This window comes from Puntigrus tetrazona, unplaced genomic scaffold (genome assembly GCF_018831695.1).
Source record: "Puntigrus tetrazona isolate hp1 unplaced genomic scaffold, ASM1883169v1 S000001057, whole genome shotgun sequence".
In the NCBI taxonomy this organism is placed as follows: domain Eukaryota; kingdom Metazoa; phylum Chordata; class Actinopteri; order Cypriniformes; family Cyprinidae; genus Puntigrus; species Puntigrus tetrazona.
The window spans coordinates 29,231-41,611 of record NW_025048646.1 but is presented as its reverse complement, the minus strand read 5'-3'; the positions used below and the strand labels follow the sequence as shown (position 1 = coordinate 41,611).

Genomic DNA, 12,381 nt, shown 5'->3' with positions numbered 1-12,381 from the left:
ATGTGTAAAAACACAAGTTTCAATGTTTAATGTAACGTAATTAAAAGTTTTATCTTACAAGGTCGTGACCTAACACGTTCGTTGTCTGGCCCAGATGAGCTCTGATAACAGTATTTGGATACTGTAGGTTGAAACGAATAGAGTTCCACTACTTGAATCAAAGCCAGCTCAATCAATCAATCAATCAATCAGTCAATCAATCAATCAATCAATCAATCCAGCAGTTGTTGTCAGGTTAGATTAGGTAAGGGGGAGCTTTAGGAGGACAAAGCCCATTCACAAGGGTTTGGTTTCACAAAGATCTGCTCACTGATTTCCACGCAAACAATGGAGAAATGGAAGAGCTCTCAATAATTGAACAGACTGGTGGCATTACGCAACAGGCCTTTACGAGTGGGCTGCCAGAGGGAAGGGTAGCGAAGCGAAAGAGAGGATGACCCAGGGAACGAGCGCCTGGGAACATTTGGAAAGGTCTGTGGAAAGATTTCGGATTTAAGTGTAAAATTTTGCTATATGGATGCATCCTATCACAAAGGTCATTACGGTGCTTTCCGTAGCTTTGTGATCGCACAAGTAAAGCCGTCCATGAATTTGTGCTCTTCCTGCTGTGCTTCCCCATGTGCGAGCATATGTCGACATAAAAGACGTCTTATTTTTAGTCTAGTCTACAATAACTCCCAGAATGCCCGTGGTAAAGAGCACAGCAGCTTTTAGTCAGTGCGTTTGCGTTAGGTTGTGCGTCTCTGGCCATATGCGCGCAAACGTACACTCTTGCTCTCCCCTGTAGGCGTGCAGGCCCCAGTTTCGTTGTGCTGTGGCTGAATCACTAGCTCTTCACTCCCTCTACTCTTTTCTGCCTACCTCTCTTTCTTTTTTTCACTCTCATTTTTATTCTCTCTCTCTCTCTCTCTCTCACCCCGTCTCTTCAGGTCTGTATATTTTTCCCTGCTTCTCTCCTCCCACGCCAACCTCACATGCACCGAGCTCAAGGCTCTGCCAAACCATCCTGCTTCTCAAGCCATGTGCATGCATAAACACCTCAATGGAAAATACACACCAGATTGCCTGCAATGACTATCAAAGATCAAAATAATTAGTGACAATTATTATTCTTTATTCTACAAGTTTGTATGACTATTATCTGTCTGTCAAAAGCAGTATATTATTCACATTTTTGTGCTGTAACTTGTACTACTCACTGTTAGATGCTTTCAAATGGCCAATTCCATAAATATTTGAATGGATGTTTTTTTTATGCTATTGTTGATCAACTTTAAAAGTTTTTAACAGTACAGCGTGAGATGTTCTTAAGTAATCTGTGGGGGGAAAAATAAGACATTAACTTAGTGTCATCAAATGCGCTAAGCAACTCAAAAAATCCCTGAGACGACATTAGAAATTCATTTAAAGTTCCTTTTTTTCTGGGCTTAATATAATATTAAATACAAATCTCTTTCTTTTGTGATTAATATTGCCTTGATATTCAATGATATTAAACGTGTTATTATAGCTTTAATATTAAATATAAGAAATAATTCATTAAAATAGCTATTAGGACATCACATCCAGGTTTTTTTTATTTGTTTGTTTTCTTAAGAACAATACTTTTGAATTGTTGTGATCCCATTTCCAGTTCATGCGCTTTCATAAGGTGAGCTTAACTGAACAGAAATAACAAGTCCTTGATGAGGCGAAATTAGGATTTTAATTAGATTTATTTATCAATGTGAATCTTTGAAGCTTCTCGTTTATCCTAAAGAGTTGAAATCAATTTAGAAAAACATTCTTTAAAAACTGTAAGAAAAAGAAAATGATTTAAAATGGTCATAATGTCATAGAATACACCATATCAGCCCATGAATAGTCAACACATATTAAAATTATGTCAACCACCAAAAAACAACTAAAGTAAGGGTATTAGATCATTTTGATCACAATTAAATTATTCGATTGTTTAATTTAAAAAGGAAAGAAAAGCTTTTCCCAGCATTTGCATGATTCATGTCAGAGCAACATAAGCCCAGAGCTGCCTGCATGCATAATATCAAAGTGCTTTAGTTTAATTTATGGCATAACACTCATATGATAAGCCCAACATGAAAACCAGGCCCTTAAAAAAAATACAGAAATGCAAAGAAATACATTTCAGTTCACTCTATATCAAACTCCTATATCTTTAAAACAGAAAAAAAATGATGCTAACAACATTAGAAGCCCAGATGAAAATACACATGATAATGATTCGGAACCCTGGTTATTAGATGTCTGGTTATTTTACAGATATATAGAATTTGCTGTAACATTATACATTGACTTTTTTTTTTTTTTTTTTTTGTAGTTTTTTTTTTTTTCGCAGTGAAATTTTTGTTTCCATCTTTTATAACATACATAAATGATCTTTACAACTATTTTTGGTCCACTGTTTTGTATGGTATTCTATTCATTTCATATAAAATTGTTTCTCAAACTGTAGACATCTATAGTCATAATAAATAAACATCACTCTGGCATGTATTTCTTTTATACAGAACTGTATAAACACATTGTAAAAAATATATTTCCTTAAAGATTTTTCTTTAATCTCAGCTATTTATTTTGCTGGCAAAGCACCACAGTTGTGATGTTTATTATTTAAGTTAATATCATAAATGCCCTAAATAACGAATTAAAGGGTTGCAAAACACCTATGCTGGTTAAAATGCTGTCCTACACACATCCTTAACATGGACAAATCAACACAATGTTTTTAGATTCTTTATTTTGCCTTTCACTCTTTTAGTCATTCTCGTTGTGAAACCTATAAATACATAAATTCTCATTAAAGTGCATTAAGTTTTGATAGACAACATTTACACTCAAATTAAAGGTGTTCTTTTTAGATCTCAACTCACATTGTTACGGATATTAAAAGTAATGGCAGTTTCTACCAGTTGCAGTCCCTGATGCAGACCTGTGCGTATTATATAGCACTAATAGCGCTTGTGCTTAGCATCACTTTATGGACTTTGTGATCTTAATTTTATGCACTCTTATTTTGAAATAAAGTGTTTCACCTCCATTGCATACTCATTCCCCCACCCAATCCCCTCCCACACTCCCCATAATTTGACTGGATAATTGGGCAGGATATGAAGTTTGCATTCATGAGCATACTATGCATGACCACACTGAGGTAGATCCAAAGAAACCAATGAGCAAAAATACGGCCATTACAAAAGAATACATGAAGATGTAAAAAAAAACAAAAAAACAAAAACAAAACACAGCATGTCTCACATTTCTTTGTAAAGCAATGCCTGATCCAGCGAGATTAACTTCTCTTGTATGTACAAGGATGCTGAGGGACCGTTTCCTGAAATTTAACCCCAGTGGTCTTGGAATATCCCTCGACACATCATGTGTGATTAGATATGCAAATGTTTTACAGTAACTATTGCATGTTGAGACACTCTATGTCAGTTAGAGGACTGAAGGCACTATTAAATTATTCATTTAAACAATAATTATTAAATATGCAACTGTGATGTATTAAGTTAAATATATAATAATTACAATTATTTAATATAGATAAAGAGATCTTGTGATTAATTGTAATTGAATATGTACATTTAAAAAGCTTAACAAATAAAGTCATACTTTTAAAATGTAGTACTGCCTTTAAGCTTTAAATACTTAAAGGTGTTAAAGAAAGTTGTGCTTTTAGTGGGCAGTGGTTGTAATTCAGTAGAGTTATACTGTCGGCTTGGCTATATGTATTGATTTCATGTATTAAATAAAGCAGGATACATAGTACCATCAAGCAGACCTCAACGTTTCATAAAACATGCCATGATCTGCATAATTAATCAACATTCAGTTTGTATATGGTTTACAATAACCTACAATAAGCAAATAAACAAATGGTCAACATATGGTACAAGAAAGTATTAGTTCTTCATGCTGATCTTATTAAGTCGTATTAAGTCACTGAATAACTGATTATTTTTTGGGATAAGGTGCATTGCAAAATGTAAAATCATTTATATACGCAATTACTCTAACCCACAGATAATAGTTATTCTGTCTTTTAATTATTTAGTATTTGGTATCCATAGGCAGATTTCAGACTACCGTTCTTCAAACAGAATCGAAGCAACTCTCGTGGACTTGAGATGAAACATACGCAATGAAATAACACTTTATCAGACGCCCTGTTATAGAACTCTGACATATGAATAGAGTACACTATATACAGCCGGGAGGCCTAGAATGCAATTGCAAATCTATACATCTGTAAGACGCTTCCCCTTATTTACACAATTTTGATTCACAACTGTGCAGTTCCCAGTTCGCAGGTTCGCTTCACGAAAGTTATCAATGCTGTTATTGAGGTCGTCATCGATCTCCATGTATTCTGACTTGCTGACAACCGATGAGCTGCGACGACTGGAATTAGAATCGGACGCAATGTTTGGATTGCTCACCGTGAGGAGCTGTGCCTGTTCATCACCTTCAGTTTCTCGGTGATAGAAATAGTTAAAGTTGGACACAATCACAGGCACTGGAAGCGCGATTGTTAGCACTCCGGCAATGGCACATAGAGAGCCTACTATCTTGCCCCCAATAGTAACGGGGTACATGTCTCCATACCCCACGGTTGTCATCGAAACCACCGCCCACCAGAAGGCGTCTGGGATACTTGTAAAGAAAGAATCCTTTTCCTCTGCCTCAGCGAAATACACTGCACTGGAAAACAAGATGACGCCAATGAAAAGAAAAAAGATAAGAAGACCCAGCTCTCGCATGCTGGCTTTTAATGTCTGGCCCAAGATCTGAAGCCCCTTGGAGTGTCTGGACAGCTTAAATATCCGAAACACCCTGACCAAGCGGATAACCCTGAGAATGGCCAGAGATGTGGCCTGCTCTCCTCCACCCTTTGCCTCCTTTCCACCCTCGGGGTCCTCCGCCATCTCTGTCCCAAGCGTTATAAAATACGGAATGATGGACACCACATCGATTGTGTTCATCATGTTTTTGAAGAAGGCAGGTTTACTCGGGCAAGCGAAGAAGCGGACAATCAACTCAAAAGAAAACCAGATGATGCAGAGTGTCTCCACGACAAAAAACGGATCGGTAAGAATATTTGGTTTGAAGTAGAACGTGCTGTTGCCTATTACCTGGAGCCGTCCATGTGGATCCTCCTTCAGCTCTGGTAAAGTCTCCAAACAAAATATCACAATAGAAATGAGAATAACCATGACGGACACTATTGCAATCCCTCTGGCAGGGCCTGAGCTCTCGGGATGCTCAAATAGCAGCCAAATCTGTCTCTGAAACTCGTTCTCGGGCAGGGGGCGCTCTTCTTCACGAATAAAGCCCTCATCCTCTCGAAATTTTTCCATAGCTTCTTCTCCAAGCTCATAGAACTTAATTTCCTCTGAGAACATATCCAAAGGTACATTGACAGGACGTCTCAACCTCCCTCCTGACTGGTAGTAGTAGAGGATTGCATCAAAGCTTGGGCGGTTTCTGTCAAAGAAGTACTCGTTCCTTAAAGGGTCAAAGTAGCGCATCCTTTTCTTGGGGTTACCCAGTAGTGTGTCGGGGAACTGGGCGAGCGTCTTGAGTTGGGTCTCAAAGCGTAGCCCTGAGATGTTGATAACAACTCGCTCGCAGCACTCAGGGGAATACTGCGAGTCCTGTGGATGCCCCTGCAGAGTGGAGGATGTCTCGTCCATATTATCTCCAGCAACCACCACAGTCATCCTGGAGATCAAACTCGCAGTACTGGATGGCAGTGGATGTTCAGGTGGGTTGAGTATGCATCCAACGCCCTGCAGTTTCGATAGTCAACGACCCAACAAGACATCCAGCCTCATGTTCCACCAAATGTCGACCATCTCCATGTCCAGTGGAGCACTGCGCCTACTTTGTGTCCTCACCTAGTCGTCCAGAAAATAAGGGGAGTAATGAGATATCATAAGGGAAAAGAAATATGTCCTACCTTAACACATGCACAAATCAAAAGGGATGCAATAAGACACTCAAGTTCTTCCAAGGATGCTGATATATATTTTGAATCATGTTGCTTTTGGAATTCAAAAACAAAAATGAGGTCTTTAGGAACACAAAGTTCCCAACAGGATTTCCAGTAAGATGAAATCAAATTTTGAACTCGATTGCTATGTGAATGTCTTCAGTGCCTTTGCTCTGTGAATTTCTAGTCCGCTAGCAACATATCCTACCATGTTACGTTCTTGATAGGATTGCACAATGTTCTCAAATAGACTTCTGAGGATAAGGTAAGAATACAATTGGGTAAAATAAATTCAAATATTGTTTTTAAATGATATTTACAAGCTTTGAAAGCAGTGTCCTGAAAGCAGTAAGAACAGATCCTCTTGTAAGCCAGCTAGTGAATATATGCTTTTAGTATATCTGTTAAAACATAAATGCCACTTGCTGAGATTCTGTTGTGCCTTTTAATGTGTGGTATTTACATAAGTATTGATATAATATATAGTAATATTTGTAATAGTTAAAAATCTAATAAATATAAAAATAATAAACAAAATCATTCAGCATGTACTTAAGGTATCTGTTATAATCATTATGAATTATAATTTCATTACATTTTTATTTATTTATTAATGGATCTGTTTTTTCTAGCTCTCAGCAGATATCAAGACACTATCTGCCAATATGAACATGCATTTACAGCCAAAATAATAAGAGTGAAACCAAGCAATGGCAATGGGGATGTTATAAAATGACTGTCTTTGTACTTACGTGGGCAGTCAGAGCAGTGCAGAAAAGATCTGTGCAAAACCTCCTGTGTGTTATTAAGATAAATCTCACATTACAGCCTCACATTCATACAGCAAGAATATAATACATCCACGATAACCATCCTACTGCCGTCAGACCACAGCAAACTTGCAGCGCTCCTCAAACCCGTGCAGCAGAACAGCAGAGACACAAACAGAGAGAGAGAGAGTGAGAGAGAGGGAGGGTGAGAGAGAGAGTGGGTGAGTGAGTGAGTGGATGTGTAATGCGCAATGCAGACAGACTCCAGCATGTTGCCAAATGTCCTTTTCCACACATCTGATGGGAGACACTACAGCTGAAGGAGAAATTCCTATTCCATTTTTCCATCATCAGTGTTTCTTTTTGTTCACATTTTGAACAAAAACAGCGTATATTTTAATAAAGCTAAATATTATAATGCACTAATTTGCATGCCACCTTGAAACAAATGGTTACACTTTTGGTATTTTATTTACAGCAAAAATACCCATTTCGTTTTAAAATCCTCTGACGTTTTTTTACAGAATAGATTTATACATTGAGCAAACGCTGTGTAAAAAAATTAAAAAGCCAAGTTGCTTAAAAAGTGCTACATGTTATAAAATCTAAATGAACAATGCTATGATTAAATCAACTTGATGTCATTTGGTTCCAAAGGTACAGATAAACCGCAAAGAACAACTGCACTTGCGTTTTGTAATCTATGACCTTGGCTTTGCTAGCAACTACGAGCTACTTATTTTCCAATATTTGCATACAAATTCTGTAATAAATTAAATCTGGGTCTATTTTTGTTTAGCATCTCTTGACATCTGTTTGTCCAGCTGAGATGCTTAAATCATACAGCAGTTAATAGATTCGAGAGATCGTTTCAGCAGTAGGTTACATTAAGATGCCTTTTGTAGAAAATGGACTTGAAAAAAGATTTTTATGATTATGTTGTCATCGGTTTGGTCGAAGCATCACTGAAATGTACAATGTACAGGCTGTAGCTCTGTGAATATCATCCAGTCCTGAGCAGACAGAGCAATTGCTCTCAGTACTAGAGATCAACACAGTTCTCCATGGCAACCAGGAGTTAGTAAAAGAGTGAGGAGAGGAGGAGTGAAAACAGGTTTACATGCTGCTGCTATCACTACAGAACACAAACACAAACCTCACACACATAGGATAAAACTCAATTTAGCTTGTTCGTTTTATTTCAGTAATTTCTATTGTTATGAAAGTGCATTATTTATAGATACATTTTAATTGGTGGAGGTTTTTTTTGTAAAATGCCTAAAATCCGAGGAATCGATAGATGAATGACACTGCTGTACAAGCACCAAAAAATTCACAAAAACTGTAAAATGGTTCTTCAAATCTGAATGTTGTTCCAGGGTTCCAGATGTTGACACAGGAACACGTAGAACTCAGGTTCTGCAGGGCTATAACTTGATTAATCATAGATATAAATACAAACGCATACAGTATATATTTTGAATTGTGTGTATTTTGAAAATATTAAATATAAATAAAATATATGTTCATAGAATCTATATTTACAATGTATACATTTTTTTTCTGAAATATATACATTCATGTATGTGTTTATATATACATATAAATATACACAGCACACATACATATGTTATGGGAAAAAATAAATAAAATTTGGATCACAATGAATCATTTGAGAGCACTAAATATAAAAACTAGTTTAGGAGTCTGTTAAAAATGGCAGTGCAAGAATTAATGTTTAATTTAATGCTTCCATGCTGTTTTGGCATTCTATATAGTATATGAAAAGTATATACAGTATATATATATATATACACACACACTAATTACATTACACTTTAAGAAACGCTGCAGGATGTTAGTGTCAACATCGCCAGCCATAAATGTCTTATTACTAAGTAATAATAAATATATACATTTTTGTACTAAATCTTTCATATTATTTGTGTATTTATTTATTACTGTTATTTTTTTTTCAATTCACATTTCTTTTTAATTTGCGGTTAAATATTTAACATGTTCTTGCTATTGCTTTGGAGCACTTTCACAAAAGTCACGTTGCATTAAACAATACCGCACCACAAAACTCATTCCTCTTTTATCTGAAGTGCCCCCTTAAAAAATCATAAATCTATTATTGCGTTACATGTTTTTACAGGGTTCAGCCTGAGACCCCCTCCATCAAAAACTACTGCAGCTGAAGATTTATTTTTAAAAAGGCAATGTAATTGAACTTAGAACTTAGAATCTGGAATACTCCTCTCGCTATACAGTGTTAGCCTACATGATGTAAAAAATTCCTCAGAGTATTTCTCGTATGCTAAACCTGCTGATATGGGCTCTGCTTTTTGCCTAGCAACAGTCGCTAGTGTACTACCCGTCTCTGACAGCCCTGTTCCTCATTTCATTTCAAGGATCCTCCGCAGAGCTCATTTCATTTCGAAAGGGTGATCGCATTTACGCGAACGCTCTTGAGGAATCACGATTATGGGTCCAGTTCGCAGATTCCCACAGATCCCTTCACATGAATAAGACGCGCGAACAGCGTTTAGCTTCTCCGCATTCATTTCAGCAGAACGACAGCTGAGGAGAGGTGCAGTCTTACAGTATGAATGTAGCACCCCTCCTCCACTCTCATTCATGAATGCACTGGGCCGTTATATAACACTTGTGCTCTATTTAAAAGAGCCGTAGCAATGAAGATGAGCAGGAGACTCACGCGGTGCCCTTCAAGACGAACACTGGAGCCCTAGGGGCTGTTGGGTCAGACCGTTGGGTGCTATTATTAGCTGTGTGTCACACCATAACCAATGGAAACGGAGTAGAACTGACAGATGTGTGTGTATGCGTGTGTGCGCATTCATTGGTAATGTGCATTTGTGTGTGTATGTGATGATTGCATCATGAAGCGCACATTGGCCAGATTTACTGCACTGCACCATTCTGCATTGAACGCACAAGACACATCATTTATCTCCTTTTCGACAACGTATTCAAATCAGCTTCCAACCCAAAGGCTGCTAAGCTGAGCACACACATTTGACTTCACAAGAGAATGTAAAAATGTTGTCACTGGGTTTATTTTTAGTTCTTGTGTCTCCTGGGTTCCCGTGGAATTTTTAAAGTCCTGTTAACACAGAAATAGCTGTTATCGTATTTTGTCAGGTCAGTTAATACATTTTTATTCATCTCAGCCTGTTAAAGAACTGACCCGCCAACACAGTCTCAAGACAAATTTGTCCTTATTTTGCAAGGTTGCTAATTCGCACAACCTCTCTCACGGTTTTGTACGATTTGTCTAAACCCCAGGTTTAGGGGTGGGTTTAGGTAATTCATACAAATTCATACAAATCGGATTTTGCTAAAAACTTGTACAAATTTGTATATATTGCAGCGAGATTGGGCTGGACCAGTTGGACATAGTAGTTAGTTCAAATAAATGTCATCTGTATGAGGTGGGGTATCTGTTCAGGAAACAATTTCCTGAATTATTTTAAGTATTTTTTTTTTATGAAACTGTAGCAATAGCAGAATTCATTTGGTTGATTTATTTTAGAAGCACGTTTGTTTTGTTTACAGTTCATTTTAATTAACAGTGTTTCTATTTCAGTGTTGACTCAATATAATAAAATATAGATACAGCCTAATAAACCAAATCTGTTTTACTGTTGTCTTACTAAATGACTTAAAAACTTAAATATTAAATAGAAATATGAAATCGCCCTATACATTCAGTTTATTCTGACTAAAATCACATAATTGTGACTCAAAGTTGTAAATAATGACTGGATAAAAGACTAAATTGCCAAATTTACATAAAGATTTTGAGTTTCTGTCAAATCAAGTCTGATGGAACAAGTACTTTTTAATAAGTAACTCGTGTTGACAGTCTATATAATGAGTCGCATAATGTAGTATATGGTAAATGGATCGAGGTGAACATAATCAGACACTGACATAGCACAAAATCTGCAGACTGGTTCTGACTTAGTGCATTGACTCCTCCAGACAATAAATCTGGGGGAAAACTGCAGTGTATTTCAGCCTTTATTCTTACATTCATTGCCATTATGACTGTTGGTAAGCAGAGGTTGCTCAGGTCCTTTTAATCCTTTAATGGACATTAAGGTTTGCCATCACTTCCTTAGAACATAATTAATGTGGTGTGTAACTTTAAAAGTCGAACGTAGTATAGTCATGCCCTACTTTTCTATATCGGGGGTCACCAATTATATGTCCATAGTGTGGGTGGAGCCAGGCTGGGGACCAGAGATAATGATGCACCATTTGATCAATTCAAGTGTTGTAAAAGTGACTTGATTAAATGTAGGAGATAAGACAAAAACAGTATTGAAATAGATTTATTGCATACATTCTGTACGTTAATAACTCAAATATATATATATATATATATATATATATATATATATATATATATATATATATATATATATATATATATATATATATATATATATATATATACCTCAGGTCTACAATATACTCTCTATCACGACATCAAAATTACTATACATTTACATTTACATCATCAACTACACACTTAATTCTTTACCCTGCTGGGTAAGGAGACTGGACACAGGACATTACTGGACATTTTAACAGACTCTTCCATTTTAGCAAACTCGCTTATGTATTTTACATAAATGGCTAATGATTCAATACAGAAGCAGGAAGAACATGACAGCAGACAACAGTTAGTACAAGAACTACTCATACACATCATACCGGACACATCGGACTCCTTTGTACAGTGTTAACAAAGTGCTAAGGCTCTTCAGATGGACACCAGCTGCACTACACACACATACACACACACACACACACACATGCAGTATGAAAACAGACAATGGCCGATCGGCAATAGTCAAACTCACTATCTCTGCTTGTTTTTTTTTTTCATTGTTCGGCATTGTGCAGGGTATACCCCCCCCCCCCACAATAAAACCGTACTGAAAACGTTACGATTGGTTGAGACCGCATTGCATCGTGCAGCATTCTTGAGTTTTGTTGTTGTTGTTGTTGTTGCTCCATCCGGCTCTAATTTGGGGTGAATTGAACAAAATTGGATTATTGTCATGTGGGTTTGTTCTAATGCATTCTGTTACAATTTTACGTCTATTCCGCATGATCCCGAAAGCTATTCTTTTTAATTGAATGTATTAATTTAAAGGAAAATTCTTAATTCGGTACATGTTAAACTTAATCAGCAGAATCTGTGGCATGATGTTTATATCCAGGGTAAGGTGAGACATTTTAATGGTCTCCAAAAAAAAGAAAAGCTTAGAAATGTATAGGCTACAACTTAACGAATATGCTTTTTTTAACCCTAAAACTATGTCTTATTATTGAAACTGTGAGGTTTTGACAGTTATGGATAGGCGTTGTTTATAAACGCCTTACTGTAACCCGGAAGACGTTGTGTATGATAATCAACATTATGCCACAAATGCTGTTTAACTAGTACAGAACCTGTATATTCCTTTAGAAACACAGGATGTTACATGAGCATATATATGAAAAATATTACAATCCCAGGAAGACTTTGAGTGCAATACATTCATATTACAAAAGGAA

The 12,381-nt window shown here is 36.6% G+C and overlaps 1 protein-coding gene across 1 annotated transcript; it reads right to left on the bottom strand.

The window, feature by feature from the left end:
* Positions 1–1,696: 1,696 nt before the first annotated feature.
* On the bottom strand, positions 1,697–6,973 carry kcna1b (potassium voltage-gated channel, shaker-related subfamily, member 1b). Its single transcript, XM_043234068.1, has 2 exons — positions 6,769–6,973; positions 1,697–5,921 (listed from the first exon to the last, which is right to left on the bottom strand). The coding sequence occupies exon 2, from the start codon at positions 5,742–5,744 to the stop codon at positions 4,263–4,265; it is 1,482 nt and encodes a 493-aa protein (XP_043090003.1). The 5' UTR covers positions 5,745–5,921; positions 6,769–6,973; the 3' UTR covers positions 1,697–4,262.
* Positions 6,974–12,381: the final 5,408 nt, after the last annotated feature.

Coding starts and splice junctions, on each gene's coding strand:
- kcna1b (XM_043234068.1), bottom strand. CDS start 5,744: ATGACTGTGGTGGTTGCTGGAGATAATATGGACGAGACATCCTCCACT.